Consider the following 18,999-nt stretch of genomic DNA (forward strand, 5'->3'; position numbering starts at 1 on the left):
TAGGAAGTATTTAGACCCTTTGACTTTTCCACATTGTGTAGTTCATCCTTATTCTAAATTGGATTAAATAGTTTTTCTCCCTCATCAACCGGCACACAATACCCCATAATGACAAAGTAAAAACAGGTTGAGATTTTTGCTAATGTTTATTTTAATATAAAACTGAAATGACACTGACATAATAACTATTCAGACCCTTCACTCAGTACTTTGTTGAAACACCTTTGGCAGCCACTACAGCCTCAAGTCCGGGCTCTGGCTGGGCCACTCAAGGACATTCAGAGACTAAAGCCACTCCTGCGTTGTATTGGCTGTATGCTTAGGGTCATTGTCCCGTTGGAAGGTGAACCTTCACCCCAGTCTGAGGTCCTGAGTGCTCTGGTGCAGGTTTTCATCAAGGATCTCTGTACTTTTCTCCGTTCATCTTCCCTCAAACCTTAAGTCATCCAGTCCCTGCCACTGAAAAATATCCCCACAGCAGGATTCTGCCACCATCCTTCACTGTAGGCATGGTGCCAGGTTTGCTCCAGACATGAACGCTTGGCAGTCAGGCCAATCTTGTTTATCATGGTCAGTCTCTTTAGGTGCATTTTGGAAAACTCGAAGCGGGCCGTCATGTGCCTTTTACTGAGGAATGGCTTCCGTCTGGCCTGATTGGTGGAGTGCTGCAAATATGGTTTTCCTTCTGAAAGGTTCTACCATCTGCAGAGGAACTCTGGAGTTCTGTCAGAGTGACTATTGGGTTCTTGGTCACCTCCCTGCCCAAGGCCCTTCTCCCCCGATTGCCCAGTTTGGCCAGGCTGTCATCTCTAGGAAGAGAGTCTTGGTGGATCCAAACTTCTTCCATTTAAGAATGATGAGGCCACTTTGTTCTTGGGGCCTTTCAATGCTGCAGAGTTGTTTTGGTACCCTTCTCCAGATCTGTGCCTCGACACAATCCTGTCTCGGAGGTCTACGGACAATTCCTTCGACCTCATGGCTTGGTTTTTACTCTGACATGCACTGTCAACTGTGGGACCTTATATAGACAGCTGTGTGCCTTTCCAAATCATGTCCAATCAAATGAATGTGGACTCTAATCAAGTTGTAGAAATATATATATCTGGGTGCACAGCACGTAGCATAAACTCACACCAACCAACTCTGTTATCTGGCTGTTTGCTGATATGAATGCATTTCCCCTGTGATTTTATAAATGCAAACATTGTTATTGCCAATACCATGTCTTAACAGCTCCAGCTGTGTTAGTCTTACTTATTTATCAAATGGAATATGGACGGGTTTCAGGAAAGAATTTAATCCAGCATCTCAAACATGATAATGCTCCAGTGGACTTCCACTATCACACAACACAGGCCTCAACAAACAGCCCGTTACATTAAGGTAAACAGTGTGTGTGTGTGTGTGTGTGTGTGTGTGTGTGTGTGTGTGTGTGTGTGTGTGTGTGTGTGTGTGTGTGTGTGTGTGTGTGTGTGTGTGTGTGTGTGTGTGTGTGTCAACCCATCTCACCTTATCAAAGTTGTGCATCTGCTCTCGGTTGGTGAGCCAGGACTCCAGGTCTGGAGCGCTCTGGATGACGAAGGCCTCATAGTCCGCGAACATCATGGTAAACCTGCTAGCGAACACCTCCCTCAGCTGTACATTCAGCTTAGCGTTCCTCAGCTCCTCCTCATCGACTGCCGTCCTCCCCCCCTGAGCCTCTCCCTCACCCCCTACCCCCCTCAGGGCTTCCACGCGGACCCCTGTTCTCTTAGCCAGAGCCTGGAGTCTTTCCAGAGTAGCGTTCCCTTGGAGAAGCTCCAACACAGCTAATTGTTCCCCTCCTAGGTTCCCATTCCTCCCATCGTCCTCTAGCTCCCTCATGGCCTGTTGGCTCTTCAGACCAGGGTGACGGGTAGAGACAGACCCAAGGGTGGTGGTGGAGGTGGGGACAGAGGTTGGAGGAGCGCCCCCCACTGGGGATATTCCATAGCGGAGGAGGACTTCGCTGAGCTCCTGGATTAACTCTGGTTTGTTAGGGAACTGGGGGAAGTCTTCAGGCAGCTCGATACAGTGGTTGTCAATGTCCACGAAGCACAGGTTAGCCTATTAGGAGAGAGAGAGAGAGGTTAGAAATAACATGGAAGTTTATACAACAATTATAACATAGCTATTGCTCAATGAATAGATACTCAGGGAGGGGTGTGTTGGGGTTGGGGACTGGACATGGACAGATTGAGTATTGGGTAAGTGGGTCAGTATGTGATTGTCATTATTAAACCCAAAACACCAGTCTCAACGTCAACAGTGAAGAGGCGACTCCGGTTTACTATTTAATGAAGCTGCCAGTTGAGGACTTGTGAGGCGTCGGTTGCTCAAAATAGACTAATGTACTTGTCCTCTTGCTCGGTTGTGCACCGGGGCCTCCCACTCTCCATATATATTCTGGTTAGAGCCAGTTTGTGCTGTTCTGTGAAGGGTGTAGTACACAGCGTTGTATGAGACCTTCAGTTTCTTGGCAATTTCTCGCATGGAATACCCTTCATTTCTCAGAACAAGAATAGACTGAAGAGTTTCAGAAGAAAGCTCTATGTTCCTGGCCATTTTGAGCCTGTAATCGAACCCACAAAGGCTGATGCTCCAGATACTCAACTAGTCTAAAGAAGGCCAGTTTTATTGCTTCTTTAATGAGAACAACAGTTTTCTAATGCTCAATTAGCTAATCCAAGTTTATCATTTTAAAAAGGCTAACACAACGTGCCATTGGAACACAGGAGTAATGGTTGCTGATGACAGACCTCTGTACGCCTATGTAGATATTCCATTAAAAAAATCTGCTGTTTCCAGCTACAACAGTCATTTATATTAACAATGTCTACACTGTATTTCTGATCAATGATGTTATTTTCTTTTAAAAACAAGGATAATTCTAAGTGACCTCAAACTTTTGAACAGTATACACATGCTGTGTTATAGTGTATACTTCCAGGCTCTACTGTCCCTGAGAGGATGACTAGGGGTTCCTGTACACCTGAATACATGACATTAGCATTTACTGTCTGGCATCTGTAACGCTGGTGTTCCACCAATTGACGATAGTTTTATAACAGCATTTGCTAGGCTCCAGATGTGAATTTCAAAACATTTTCTTCCCCGTGTACTTCTGGGTCCAGGTTTGACTCCATGTGCATTGCTCTGTAAGGGCTGAATCAGCCGTCTGTGCACAGATCTGACCTGACGTGGATTGGCTTAACGGAGGTTTATTTAGGTAGTGGAGAAGACTGCAGGCCATCCGCCTGATTTACGAGATGAGGGAAATGGAGCACGCACCCCGCTGGCTGATTGTACAGGCACACAATGTTTGGCCTAGTTTCGGGTTAAAAGCCATTGGTTCCTCTTTTGCATTAAAAAGAAAGGATGGAGGCTCAAGATGGACAAACGGATATGAAACGGTTGGTATTCATGAGTGTATGCATGTACTTGTTTGCTTATTTGCTATGCAAACATGACTAATATGATTAGGAGACGAATTACTGTTCTGCCATTTGAAATGGAAATGAGATTCATTCTTTCTACAGAGCCAGGGTTAAAAAAAGGCTTTCATTCATTCACATCCTCGCTCTATGATCCTGCCCTTCTTTCCGTTTGCTTTCAGCCGTCCATTTCTAGGTCATCCTCCTCACTTCAAAGAATCATACAGAAATGGAGATATTTCTAAATTAAAACATTTGGCACCGTGTGATCTTTAAGGGAGGATCCGGAGGAACACAAAAAGGGCAGAACATTGGATTGTGAGGAGGAGGCAGGGGCAGCACTAGGGAACGCCATCGGATGCTGCACTGACTCCGATAATTAGCATCCATATGGAATGGGACCGATTAATGAGCGGTGGGAGTGGGGGAGAGCCCTGAAGCTGGGAATCTCTTTGGGATGTTCCAGACCATTAGGAGTCTTATCTTGTCCACACACACACACACACACACACACACACACACACACACACACACACACACACACACACACACACACACACACACACACACACACACACACACACACACACACACACACACACACACACACACACACACACACACACGAGGGTTCCATCACTTTCACTGTCTGAGGAGGTCGCTTGAGCCTTTCCAGAGAAATTCCTTCTACAAAAGAACAATGGGGGGCTATGCGAACACATTGGGCTGCGAGTGATACTTCTATTGGGTTTTATCTCCAATAGACGAAAATAAACTTTCAATAGACGTTCCTCTACAATAAGGGGTCTGAAAGCTGCATTTCCACTTCCCGCTCAGTCTGAATAGGAGGCAGGTAGTCTGTCTGTGTGCGTGAGAGGCACATTGTGGAGAGTCAGGGTTGGATGGCATTGGACAGTGTGCATTCAGCAACAATGAGCCCTTACTGTAACTGCCTACTGCATGAGACACACACTTACAAATAAAAAAACAGACCCAGTCTCACACACAGTCACAGAGACACACCTCCTGTGGCAGCTCTAGTTTGGAGCGGTCGGTGCCCTCCTTGGACTGCAGGCCCATGAGGTAGGGCACGGGGGCATCCAGGAAGTGCAGCAGTGACGCGGGTAGGATGGGCACGTAGACATGCTGCCACTGGAACGGGAAGAGCAGGGTGGTGATGCCCTCCGCAACTGTCATCAACCGCTGGTAGTCTGGAGAGAGGTAGAGTGAGGGAAGGGAGAGAAGTTGGGAGGGGGAGAGGTGGAGGAAAAAGGAGGGATGGAGTGAGTGATTGGAAAGGTGGAGGGGAGGGGTAATACAAGGGAGATGTTAGAGGAGGGAGGAGAGAAGAAGGTGCAGAGAATAACTTTAAATCAACAGATCAAAATTGAATCTGGGGGCAATATGGGATGAAAGAAATTCTGTTCTGATGGATTCAATTTAAATCACCATTCTGTGTGTGTGTGTGTGTGCGTGCGTGCGTGTGTGCAGTACGTGTGTGCGTGCGTGTGTGCAGTACGTGTGTGTGTGTGTGTGTGTGTGTGTGTGTGTGTGTGTGTGTGTGTGTGTGTGTGTGTGTGTGTGCAGTACGTGTGTGTGTGTGTGTGTGTGTGTGTGTGTGTGTGTGTGTGTGTGTGTGTGTGTGTGTGTGTGTGTGTGTGTGTGTGTGTGTGTGTGTGTGTGTGTGTGTGTGTGTGTGTGTGTGTGTGTGTGTGTTGGCCCGCACTGGTTCCTGATTAAAGATTAGGATCAGTGGTCTCACCCTGGCTTTGGTACTGAGGTTCAGGAGTTCCATGAATAAAATGATCAGACCCCAAGCCTGACTGACCTCCATAATAAAACGGCACGCTATATCAATTTATCCACGCAACCCCTCTCCCTCTACCCCTTTCTCCATCCCTCACTCGCTTGCTTTCACTCTCGCCGCTGCTCAGGCACAGAGGTTCTGTGTACTTTCATTCAAAATGCATTACACTTTTCAAGGTCGACAAAGCATTAAACAAAGACCTAGCCAATTTACATTCTACAAGAGAACTAGGGGACCTGGCATTTGTATATTGCGTGTGTGTGAGCGACTGTGTGAGAGCGCTTGTGTGCGAGCATCTACCTTGCCTCAAAGTCTGTCTTCAACTTGACCATCTTCGCATAAACACACAGACCAGCGCATGCGTCTCACACACAGATGGACGGACAGACACAAATTTACCCTCTCTCTATTCCCAATTCGCCCCCTCCCCCCGTACGCATACAAGGTCTCAGGTCAGAGAAAGACAGCTAGATGCATTGGACATTACACTGGACTAAACACTGCACATACAATATATTCCAATACAGAGGATGGATCCAGACTGGCTATATCTACTCTCTGTTCCGGAGACCAATGGTCGGTTACTGTGTATTAGACAGAGTGGCTGTAAGGATCCAGATGCTCTTTCAGAGAGCTGAAAAACAGCTCCACTTTAGCATCTCCTCCTCTCGGTCTCATGAGCAACTAATCATACTAATAACACACTAACACTGTACAGAGAGCACACCAGACCTGGCCATTCATCAGTGTGTGTGTGTGTGTGTACTGCAGGAGCACCTGTGTGTGTGTTTCCATTAGCAATTGTAATTTTCATCATAGGTACACTTCAACTATGTCAGAGAATCACTCTGAGAGCCATCAGGTGACCCCTTACACAATGTAGCCGCTTACGGGTATTCTTCAACATAAAGGCGTAAAACTACGTCACAGTGCTGTAGACACCTTGGGGAATACGTAGAAAAAGTAATCTGGTTGATAGCCCATTCACTGCTCAATAGGGACGCATTGGAACGCAGAGCTTTCAAAACACGAGGCACTTCCGGGTTTGGATTTCTCTCAGGCTTTCGCCTGCAATATCAGTTCTGTTATACACAGACAATATTTCTACAGTTTTGAAAACTTTAGAGTGTTTTCTATCCTAAGCTGTCAATTATATGTATATTCTAGCATCTAGTCCTGACAAAAAAATCCCGTTTACTTTGAGAACGTTATTTTTCCAAAAAGGAAAATACTGCCCCCTTGTCACAAGAGGTTGGCTCCTCTGTCCTCCACTCGTTACCTGTTTGAATGGCACCTGTTTGAACATGTTATCAGTATAAAAGACACCTGTCCACAACCTCAAACAGTCACACTCCAACCTCCACTATGGCCAAGACCAAAGAGCTGTCAAAGGACACCAGAAACAAAATTGTAGACCTGCACCAGGCTGGGAAGACTGAATCTGCAATAGGTAAGCAGCTTGGTTTGAAGAAATCAACTGTGGGAGCAATTATTAGGAAATGGAAGACATACAGGACCACTGATAATCTCCCTCGATCTGGGGCTCCACGCAAGATCTCACCCCGTGGGGTCAAAATGATCACAAGGACGGTGAGCAAAAATCCCAGAACCACACGGGGGGACCTAGTGAATGACCTGCAGAGAGCTGGGACCAAAGTAACAAAGCCTACCATCAGTAACACACTACGCCACCAGGGACTCAAATCCTGCAATGCCAGACGTGTCCCACTGCTTAAGCCAGTACATGTCCAGACCCGTCTGAAGTTTGCTAGAGAGCATTTGGATGATCCAGAGGAAGATTAGGAGAATGTCATATGGTCAGATGAAACCAAAATATAACTTTTTGGTAAAAACTCAACTCGCCGTGTTTGGAGGACAAAGAATGCTGAGTTGCATCCAAAGAACATCATACCTTCTGTGAAGCATGGGGGTGGAAACATCATGCTTTGGGGCTGTTTTTCTGCAAAGGGACCAGGACGACTGATCCGTGTAAAGGAAAGAATAAATGGTGCCATGTATTGTGAGATTGAGTGAAAACCTCCTTCCATCAGCAAGGGCATTGAAGATAAAATGTGGCTGGGTCTTTCAGCATGACAATGATCCCAAACACACTGCCCGGGCAACGAAGGAGTGGCTTCGTAAGAAGCATTTCAAGGTCCTGAAGTGGCCTAGCCAGTCTCCAGATCTCAACCCCATAGAAAATCTTTGGAGGGAGTTGAATGTCCGTGTTGCCCAGCAACAGCCCCAAAATATCACTGCTCTAGAGGAGATCTGCATGGAGGAATGGGCCAAAATACCAGCAACAATGTGTGAAAACCTTGTGAAGACTTATAGAAAACATTTGACTTCTGTCATGGCCAACAAAGGGTATGTAACAAAGTATTGAGATAAACTTTTGTTATTGACCAAATACTTATTTTCCACCATAATTTGCAAATACATTCATTAAAAATCCTACAATGTGATTTTCTGGAATTTTTATTCTCATTTTGTCTGTCATAATCAAAGCGTACCTATGATGAAAATTACAGGCCTCTCTCCTCTTTTTAAGTGGGAGAACTTGCACAATTGGTGGCTGACTAAATACTTTTTTGCCCCACTGTATATACACTGCTCAAAACAAAGGGAACACTAAAATAACATAATCCTAGATCTGAATGAATGAAATATTCTTATTAAATACTTTTTTCTTTACATAGTTGAATGTGCTGACAACAAAATCACACAAAAATTATCAAGGAAATCAAATTTATCAACCCATGGAGGTCTGGATTTGGAGTCACACTCAAAATTAAAAAGTGGAAAACCACACTACAGGCTGATCCAACTTTGATGTAATGTCCTTAAAACAAGTCAAAATGAGGCTCAGTAGTGTGTGTGGCCTCCACGTGCCTGTATGACCTCCCTACAACGCCTGGGCATGCTCCTGATGAGGTGGCGGATGGTCTCCTGAGGGATCTCCTCCCAGACCTGGACTAAAGCATCCGCCAACTTCTGGACAGTCTGTGGTGCAACGTGGCGTTGGTGGATGGAGCGAGACATGATGTCCCAGATGTGCTCAATTGGATTCAGGTCTGGGGAGCGGGTGGGCCAGTCCATAGCATCAATGCCTTCCTCTTGCAGGAACTGCTGACACACTCCAGCCACATGAGGTCTAGCATTGTCTTGCATTAGGAGGAACCCAGGGCCAACCGCACCAGCATATGGTCTCACAAGGGGTCTGAGGATCTCATCTCAGTACCTAATGGCAGTCAGGTTACCTCTGGCGAGCACATAGAAGGGCTGTGCGGCCCCCCAAAGAAATGCCACCCCACACCATGACTGACCAACCACCAAACCGGTCATGCTGGAGGATGTTGCAGGCAGCAGAACGTTCTCCATGGCGTCTCCAGACTGTCACGTCTGTCACATGTGCTCAGTGTGAACCTGCTTTCATCTGTGAAGAGCACAGGGCGCCAGTGGCGAATTTGCCAATCTTGGTGTTCTCTGGCAAATGCCAAATGTCCTGCACGGTGTTGGGCTGTAAGCACAACCCCCACCTGTGGACGACGGGCCCTCATACCACCCTCATGGAGTCTGTTTTTGACCGTTTGAGCAGACCCATGCACATTTGTGGCCTGCTGGAGGTCAATTTGCAGGGCTCTGGCAGTGTTCCTCCTGCTCCTCCTTACACAAAGGCGGAGGTAGCGGTCCTGCTGCTGGGTTGTTACCCTCCTACGGCCTCCTCCACGTCTCCTGATATACTGGCCTGTCTCCTGGTAGTGCCTCCATCAAATCAAATCAAATCAAATTTTATTTGTCACATACACATGGTTAGCAGATGTTAATGCGAGTGTAGCAAAATGCTTGTGCTTCTAGTTCCGACAATGCAGTGATAACCAACAAGTAATCTAACTAACAATTCCCAAAAAAACTACTGTCTTATACACAGTGTAAGGGGATAAGGAACATGTACATAAGGATATATGAATGAGTGATGGTACAGAGCAGCATACAGTAGATGGTATCGAGTACAGTATATACATATGAGATGAGTGTGTAGACAAAGTAAACAAAGTGGCATAGTTAAAGTGGCTAGTGATACATGTGTTACATAAGGATGCAGTCGATGTTGTAGAGTACAGTATATACATATGCATATGAGATGAATAATGTAGGGTAAGTAACATTATATAAGGTAGCATTGTTTAAAGTGGCTAGTGATATATTTACATCATTTCCATCAATTCCCATTATTAAAATGGCTGGAGTTGGGTCAGTGTCAATGACAGTGTGTTGGCAGCAGCCACTCAATGTTAGTGGTGGCTATTTAACAGTCTGATGGCCTTGAGATAGAAGCTGTTTTTCAGTCTCTCGGTCCCAGCTTTGATGCACCTGTACTGACCTCGCCTTCTGGATGATAGCGGGGTGAACAGGCAGTGGTTCGGGTGGTTGATGTCCTTGATGATCTTTATGGCCTTCCTGTAACAACGGGTGGTGTAGGTGTCCTGGAGGGCAGGTAGTTTGCCCCCGGTGATGCGTTGTGCAGTCCTTACTACCCTCTGGAGAGCCTTACGGTTGAGGGCGGAGCAGTTGCCGTACCAGGCGGTGATACAGCCCGCCAGGATGCTCTCGATTGTGCATCTGTAGAAGTTTGTGAGTGCTTTTGGTGACAAGCCGAATTTTTTCAGCCTCCTGAGGTTGAATAGGCGCTGCTGCGCCTTCTTCACGACGCTGTCAGTGTGAGTGGACCAATTCAGTTTGTCTGTGATGTGTATGCCGAGGAACTTAAAACTAGCTACCCTCTCCACTACTGTTCCATCGATGTGGATAGGGGGTGTTCCCTCTGCTGTTTCCTGAAGTCCACAATCATCTCCTTAGTTTTGTTGACGTTGAGTGTGAGGTTATTTTCCTGACACCACACTCCAAGGGCCCTCACCTCCTCCCTGTAGGCCGTCTCGTCGTTGTTGGTAATCAAGCCTACCACTGTTGTGTCGTCCGCAAACTTGATGATTGAGTTGGAGGCGTGCGTGGCCACGCAGTCGTGGGTGAACAGGGAGTACAGGAGAGGGCTCAGAACGCACCCTTGTGGGGCCCCGTGTTGAGGATCAGCGGGGAGGAGATGTTGTTGCCTACCCTCACCACCTGGGGGCGGCCCATCAGGAAGTCCAGTACCCAGTTGCACAGGGCGGGGTCGAGACCCAGGGTCTCGAGCTTGATGACGAGCTTGGAGGGTACTATGGTGTTGAATGCCGAGCTGTAGTCGATGAACAGCATTCTCACATAGGTATTCCTCTTGTCCAGGTGGGTTAGGGCAGTGTGCAGTGTGGTTGAGATTGCATCGTCTGTGGACCTATTTGGGCGGTAAGCAAATTGGAGTGGGTCTAGGGTGTCAGGTAGGGTGGAGGTGATATGGTCCTTGACTAGTCTCTCAAAGCACTTCATGATGACGGAAGTGAGTGCTACGGGCGGTAGTCGTTTAGCTCAGTTACCTTAGCTTTCTTGGGAACAGGAACAATGGTGGCCCTCTTGAAGCATGTGGGAACAGCAGACTGGTATAGGGATTGATTGAATATGTCCGTAAACACACCGGCCAGCTGGTCTGCGCATGCTCGGAGGGCGCGGCTGGGGATGCCGTCTGGGCCTGCAGCCTTGCGAGGGTTAACACGTTTAAATGTCTTACTCACCTCGGCTGCAGTGAAGGAGAGACTGCATGTTTCCGTTGCAGGCCGTGTCAGTGGCACTGTATTGTCCTCAAAGCGGGCAAAAAAGTTATTTAGTCTGCCTGGGAGCAAGACATCCTGGTCCGTGACTGGGCTGGATTTCATCTTGTAGTCCGTGATTGACTGTAGACCCTGCCACATGCCTCTTGTGTCTGAGCCATTGAATTGAGATTCCACTTTGTCTCTGTACTGACGCTTAGCTTGTTTGATAGCCTTACGGAGGGAATAGCTGCACTGTTTGTATTCAGTCATGTTGCCAGACACCTTGCCCTGATTAAAAGCAGTGGTTCGCGCTTTCAGTTTCACGCGAATGCTGCCATCAATCCACGGTTTCTGGTTAGGGAATGTTTTTATCGTTGCTATGGGAACGACATCTTCGACGCACGTTCTAATGAACTCGCACACCGAATCAGCGTATTCGTCAATATTCCCATCTGACGCAATACGAAACATGTCCCAGTCCACGTGATGGAAGCAGTCTTGGAGTGTAGAGTCAGCTTGTTCTGACCAGCGTTGGACAGACCTCAGCGTGGGAGCCTCTTGTTTTAATTTCTGTCTGTAGGCAGGGATCAGCAAAATGGAGTCGGTCAGCTTTTCCGAAAGGGGGGCGGGGCAGGGCCTTATATGCGTCGCGGAAGTTAGAGTAACAATGATCCAATGTTTTACCACCCCTGGTTGCGCAATCGATATGCTGATAAAATTTAGGGAGTCTTGTTTTCAGATTGGCTTTGTTAAAATCCCCAGCTACAATGAATGCAGCCTCCGGATAAATGTTTTCCAGTTTGCAAAGAGTTAAATAAAGTTCGTTCAGAGCCATCGATGTGTCTGCTTGGGGGGATATATACGGCTGTGATTATAATCGAAGAGAATTCTCTTGGAAGATAATGCGGTCTACATTTGATTGTGAGGAATTCTAAATCAGGTGAACAGAAGGATTTGAGTTCCTGTATGTTTTCTTCATCACACCATGTCCCGTTAGTCATGAGGCATACGCCCCCTCCACTCTTCTTACCAGAGAGATGTTTGTTTCTGTCGGCGCGATGCGTGGAGAAACCCGTTGGCTGCACCGCCCTGGATAGCGTTTTCCCAGTAAGCCATGTCTCCGTAAAGCAGAGAACGTTGCAGTCTCTGATGTCCCTCTGGAATGCCACCCTTGCTCGGATTTCATCAACCTTGTTGTCGAGAGACTGGACATTGGCAAGAAGAATACTGGGAAGTGGTGCGCGATGTGCCCTTTTCCGGAGTCTGACCAGAACACCGCCGCGTTTCCCTCTTTTTCGGAGTCGTTTCCTTGGGTCGCTGCATGCGATCCATTCCGTTGTCCTGTTTGTAAGGCAGAACACAGGATCCGCGTCGCGGAAAACATATTCTTGGTCGTACTGATGGTGAGTTGACGCTGATCTTATATTCAGTAGTTCTTCTCGACTGTATGTAATGAAACCTAAGATGACCTGGGGTACTAATGTAAGAAATAACACGTAAAAAAACAAAAAACTGCATAGTTTCCTAGGAACGCGAAGCGAGGCGGCCATCTCAGTCGGCGCTTGGAGTCACTCCATTTGAAGTAGTGCACTATAATAGGGAATAGGGTGCCATTTGAGATGCTACAACCTGTGTTTAATGCATGAGGTCATTCATTATTAATGAGTTTTGATGCTGTTTGGAACCGCGGAACGAAATATCTCTCTGAGATCCTCTTCCCCATTACTTCCCGTTTCCCGTTTCCCGCTTCCATGCTCTGGACACTACGCTGACAGACACAGTAAACCTTCTTGCCACAGCTCGCATTGATGTGCCATCATGTATGAGCTGCACTACCTGAGCCACTTGTGTGGGTTGTAGACTCCGTCTCATGCTACCACTAGAGTGAAAACACCGCCAGCATTCAAAAGTGACCAAAACATCAGCCAGGAAGCATTAGGAACTGAGACGTGGTCTGTGGTCACCACCTGCAGAACCACTCCTTTATTGGGGGTGTCTTGCTAATTGCCTATAGTTTCCACCTGTTTTCTATTCCATTTGCACAACAGCATGTGAAATGTATTGTCAATCAGTGTTGCTTCCTCAGTGGACAGTTTGATTTCACAGAAGTGTGATTGACTTGGAGTTACATTGTGTTGTTTAAGTGTTCCCTTTATTTTTTTGAGCAGTGTATATATCATCCTGCCTCCCATGGGGATGACTAAAGACACATGATAGATAGGAGTAATAATACCCTCATAAAAGATCTGCACCACAGGACACGCAGAAAATGGAATGAGTCATGTAGAGGCACTGTGAAAGTGTGGTTTGAGGATCCCAGTAACACATTATATGATTGGATCCCAGATAAGAAAAGGGAGACAGAGAAATGAGATGAAGACCAACACACAGAGAAAGTGTGGTAGCGAAAGGGCGAGACGGAGTGAGAAAGAGTGGGAGAAACCGAAAGAAAGAACTAAAAGGAGAGTGTGAGAGTTGCTGAGTAAACTTTCTAGCTCATCTGTGGTGCACTGCACACCCACACACTCGTACAATAACACACTGACCGTACACAAGCCAAACCCTCACACTGCAATACTCAATTATGTATGAGGGGAAACCTAGTAGAGCTGCAGATAACTTGGGACTTTTACATGACTTTACTTAAGCAATGCATAAAATAAAGGAAACTACACAGCAAACTGATACCCATGTATTTATATTGCATAAATGCACCAATTTTCCCTTCAGCTTCTAGTCTACCAAAGAAACGCTTGCAATCATTTTAGCGGTAACTACTTCAAAGTGCTGCCAACATGCCCTTTTGGCATTCCCTGTGAGAAACCAGTCTCTCTGAAATGAACAGCGCAGTAGAACCACAACAAGGAACATAAGAGAACAAAAATCAGGAGAACCTAGTTTATAACCAAACATACTCTCACAAGCCTCTGCATGTTGAGGGTTTTGACTTGACACCGCCTGCTCTGTGATGCAGAGAAAGATAGTGATTCTCATTAAAGGATGAGTCACGGTACTTTACTCATGTCTCAGCAACTCCCCACTTCCCTTCCTCTCTCATCCACTGTTATGACCGTATTATGTGAAGATACAGGGATACGAATACACTGTCAGACTCCAGTTTTCCCCAACCTGAAAAACATCAAAACATCAAAAGCACCCTGTAAAGGCTCATGCGGGAATAACATTATTCTCTCCGCCCTATGTTGACCTCAGCCGAACTACATGGGGGGGAGGCAATACACTTTCACAGCAACCTCCAATACTGCTTTCCAATGGAGGGTGTCGTGTAAAATATTGTATGTTATTGCTTACATTTACATTTAAGTCATTTAGCAGACGCTCTTATCCAGAGCGACTTACAAATTGCTTGATATTGAATTGTCATCATCTGCAGACGTCCAATACAGAAACAGTTGACCACAATGCTGCGGAGGCCAAGTGGAAAATGCGAACAGAAGAGACAAAAGATGGGCATCTGTGTTTCAAGGCTGAACATATGAAACGAGGCAACTCATCGTGAAACTGTCAGTCATTGGGACTGGTCCCTATCAGACAGTGTTAGAAGGGAAGAGACAAGCCAACAATGGGAATTTTCTGCTATTGAAATCCTTGGGCGGGCCGCCTAAGCGTTTTCTTTCTGGTCGCCTAAAGTTTGGGATGGAAAAGCGCTTTCAGTGTCAACTTAAACCAGATATAATGTATGTTTAGAAGATATTGGAGCTATATATTTTTTATTATATAATCTTTGAGAAATAAAAATCACCAAAATAAAAGTCAGGGAGAATTTTCCCCCAAACAATGATTTTAGCTTTAAAACAGCAACCTTTCTCTCAACTGCATGCCAAAATGGAGAAATGGAGAAATGTGTAGACTTGTCGGAAAGTTGCTTAAAAATGGCAAAGTCTCTCTACACTGCCAAGAGGCCTCATAATGTTGCTCTAAAACTGTGCTCCTGGAATGACTAAAATATAAAATGACTGATTAATCATCTTATTAATTACATCTCAGACACACGCCCTCCACAGAGCAGCAGGATTGGACTAAATGCCTGCTTGTCACTTCCTTCCCGTGTCTCGGCTAATGAGTGAGCGAGGATCATGGTGGCCACTGGGTAGGTTCCATCTGTTGTAAATTCATGGGTTGTTGATGGATCATACATGGCCAAACATGTCACATTAACACACATGCTGCATCCTATTCACAATATTGTGCACTAGTGTTGACCAGAGACCATTGGGACCCATCCACAGAACATTTTATAGATGCAGTTTCCGTGCATCAACCCTTCCATCAAATTGCCTCCAGGCAAATCAAGCACAGTGTTTTTATTATAGAGAAATCAGAATGCCTTTTAGCAGCCGCGTCGCAGGGTAGGCGCTAGATGGGATGCCTCCAATGCTTCCCGGTGAAAAATTAGGAACATTAAAATGTTACTGGAAGTGTTTTTCATTCGGAAAAATAGTTTGAATTATTATTGTTTCAGGAGCGATTCCCTCTGACAGTTGGTTTGATAACTTAAATATGGGAGATCATTTCTCATCAACGGATAGATGAATGGGGATGGATGGAAGCGAACGGGTGGATGGGTAGCCTAGCAGGGTAGCCTAGTGGTTAGAGCGTTGGACTAGTAACCGGAAGGTTGCAAGTTCAAACCCCCGAGCTGACAAGGTACAAATCTGTCGTTCTGCCCCTGAACAGGCAGTTAACCCACTGTTCCTAGGCCGTCATTGAAAATAAGAATTTGCTCTTAACTGACTTGCCTAGTTAAATAAAAGGTCAAATAAAAAAAATCAAATCAAATAAATGAGGATGAGTGGAGGGAGAGGCCCATCTCTGTCGCTTTTCGCTCAAGCAGACAGTAATGGCCTGGTGCTAGTAACAGTGGAGTCCCTTTGTTTGACTGCCATCAACTCAACTAATGAACTCTCGTGCATTACAGATAATGACATTAAGCTCCAAACAACTCTAAAACAAAACAAGCACCACTTAATGGAAACTCACAACCATTAATTCATTAGGCAAGACTAGTATCCACTCCAAAAGGATGTCAATGGACCAGGACCACCCAGTCAAACATTCAACACACAAGAAGATCTCTCGTTGTCTATTTCTCTTGAACAGTCAGATAATGGCATCCTGTAGTGTAGTCTACTGTAATCTATAGTGAAGTCTATGGCAGATACAGTCAGTCTTGGCCTGACGTCTACAGACTACTGTCTGTCTGGCCGTTTGCCCTTTGACTGACCATGCTTTCTAATCCCAGCCACTACCCTGCTGCTGTCCAGTCAGTCAACCCGCATAGCTCCAGTCCCAGGGAGAGGAACAGCTCTCTACCCCACCCAGATTACAGTAGTCTAATCCTAAACTCATTTGAGCCAGGGAGTCAAGGACAGGCCTGGACCACAGATTACACCCCAGTAATGACACAGCCAGTCATGTTCCATTGGCTCCAGCTGAGGGGATGTGTTGAGGAATAACTTATCCGAACCATCCCCCAACCTGGTATCTGTCATCACCATACCACCTGGCTGGAGAAGCAACTCCCACACAACAACCTGCTGCCAAGGAATGTAGAGGCAGAGAGGAGTGTGTGTGTGTGTGTGTGTGTGTGTGTGTGTGTGTGTGTGTGTGTGTGTGTGTGTGTGTGTGTGTGTGTGTGTGTGTGTGTGTATGTATAATAAGCGTCCCTTACCCTGTGAGTAGAGCAGAATCTGCATCTCCAGCAGGGTACAGTTGAACAGCTGCACCAGGTTCTCTACCCCCAGAAGAGGGAAGGTCTGGCCCAGAGGGAAGTCAGCCAGAGGCAGCTCCCCGGGCCCAGGACGCTGACACACGATGGGCTCGTACACCCCGTGGAACTTCAGCGAGCGCCCCGGAGGGGGCAGGGGTACCTCGTACAGGATGTTGTGCACGTAGCTCTCCAGGGGGAGGGGTGGAGGCAAGGAGGCCGTGACGGCCCGGTGCACCTGGGACAGGAAACGGCGGCAGGCGTGCATGAAGGGCATGGGCGTGATCAGACACAACGCCTTGGAGACATAGAGCGTGTCACGCGACGCGTCATAGCCGCCGCACGCCGCCGGCCGGCACGAGGATGAAGACGGAGAATCTGCTTCGTCGAGGCTGCTAGCCAGAGAGTCCATACTGGAGGAAGAGGAAGAGGAGGAGGGGGTGGCGGAGGAAGGGTTCTCGGCCTGGTGCATCTGGTAGAGGGTCTGCATGGCCGAGCAGATCTGAGGCGACGTCACCTCCTCGTAGAAGGTGTGGACGAAGCCGTAAGTGCGAGAGCCGTCCTCCCGCGTGATCAGGAAGGAGTGGAACTGGGGCTCGCGGCTGTCTGCCTGTGTCCTGAACGACAGGCCTTTGGGCATACAGAGCTATGAAGAGAGAGAGGGAGAGGGACAATAATAATGATGATTATTAATGTGGTATTAATAATTGAGATAGTTGACAGAATCAATGAGGAGGCCTTACATCAGAAACGACTGAGACTGCATGTACCAGAATGTGTGTGTGCCAGACTGTGTTGGTGTGTGTACATCTACAGTTTGAATGTGTGTGTGTGTGTGTGTGGGCACGCGTCGCATCCCTAATCAAGTCAGCATAATCTGCTTTGATAGCAGCCCAGTCAGCAACACAGCAGCCAGCATGAAATAAAATATGGTTGATTATCTCCATTATGTTGATTTGCAGAGCTGAGCTGAATACAAAATTAATCATCACACACACAAATGAACCCCTGTTGCTAACACAGATAAACAGGCCTGTAGTTGGCCAATGTTCTGTTCAGAATGGATTATAAAAGTGGTGAGTGAATCATGGTTTCAACTGATCACTACTGACAAGATAATCACTCCCACACTACCTCAAACTGTTCTGTGTGGAAACCGAGAGGCAAATGAAAAACATCCGAAATGTTGCAATTTCTCCCCAGAAATGAGATTCCATACGCATCCAAATCAAATCCTTCTATCCCAAGAAATATCATGAAACCATATGGATCAAGGAAAAAATATTCCTCCCTGGAAAAGAGGGAGAGAGTTCAAACCTTCTAATATCCCTTTGCAACAATGTGGCCATCTGTGCTAATGAGCAACGGAGTTGGTCCCAGATTTGTCGTCTTAACCTGCACATATTCGACCTACTGCCGGTTGAAACTGGGGAAACATCAACAGGCGATCAAAATCAGTACAACTCTGCATGCATGTTAGAGCACATTTGCCTAAACCAACACTGCTCTGAAACACATTATACAGTATCAACAACTCAACACCGTCTGACATGTTGCATACAAGTGACTCCGTAGCACAGCAGCTTCATCTAATCCCATTGAAACACTTTAGTTGAAGTCTCCCTCAAAACTCTTCCTGTTCTAACTGTGTCTGGGGCCATCAACCTGGGCCTCAGCTCTGTTAGGCTCAAAATTACTTCAGATAGACATTTCAGAATTCCTAGCAGAACATTTCACAGTGTTCTTGAATAACCCCAGGTGATCTGTTAAACTATCCCCTTATTCCGTCACAGACACGGGAATTGTGGGGGTTCCGGGTGAGTGACCCACTGATGAGTATGGAGCAATAAGCTTAACAAACTGGAGCAATAAGCTTAACAAACTGAAGCACATACACATTCATATCCTCGGGCACTAGCTCACACACACACACCTTCTGACTCAGGGCCAAATTAACAAGAAAATCAAATCAGTGCCAACAGCAGACTGTCTGTCTGACAGAAAGAGAGACAGAAAGAGAGAAGGAAATAAAGAAATAATAATCGAGGGAGGGATTTATGAGAAAAGGATTGGGATATGAAAAGCAATCATCAGAACGGCTTTGTTGCCAGGCCCACAGGGGCAGGAAGTGTGATTCCACTAAGGTCACCCTATGAGCAGGGAGAGTAGAGATGAGAGAGAGGAGGGACATGGAGAGTGGGAAAGGGGATATGGATGGTGAGTGGGATGGAGAGGGCTGAGATTCATTATGGTTCTGCCATTGGAGCCGTCATAGCTGCACTGGTGTTCCATTTCATTGGAACACACCGCACAATGGGCCATCGTTTC

The 18,999-nt window shown here is 46.6% G+C and overlaps 1 protein-coding gene across 10 annotated transcripts in view; it reads right to left on the minus strand.

Moving 5' to 3' along the window:
* Positions 1–18,999, minus strand: part of LOC123994593 (DENN domain-containing protein 5B-like) — a 118,661-nt gene that overhangs the window by 27,440 nt on the left and 72,222 nt on the right. For all 10 annotated transcript variants that reach the window (XM_046297375.1, XM_046297378.1, XM_046297376.1 and 7 more), the window contains 3 exons: positions 16,636–17,317; positions 4,476–4,663; positions 1,510–2,085 (listed from right to left, as the gene is read on the minus strand). In XM_046297375.1, the coding sequence (XP_046153331.1) occupies positions 1,510–2,085; positions 4,476–4,663; positions 16,636–17,317 (1,446 nt within the window). The remainder of the gene's footprint in view (positions 1–1,509; positions 2,086–4,475; positions 4,664–16,635; positions 17,318–18,999) is intronic.

This window comes from Oncorhynchus gorbuscha, linkage group LG14 (assembly GCF_021184085.1).
Source record: "Oncorhynchus gorbuscha isolate QuinsamMale2020 ecotype Even-year linkage group LG14, OgorEven_v1.0, whole genome shotgun sequence".
Taxonomy (NCBI): domain Eukaryota; kingdom Metazoa; phylum Chordata; class Actinopteri; order Salmoniformes; family Salmonidae; genus Oncorhynchus; species Oncorhynchus gorbuscha.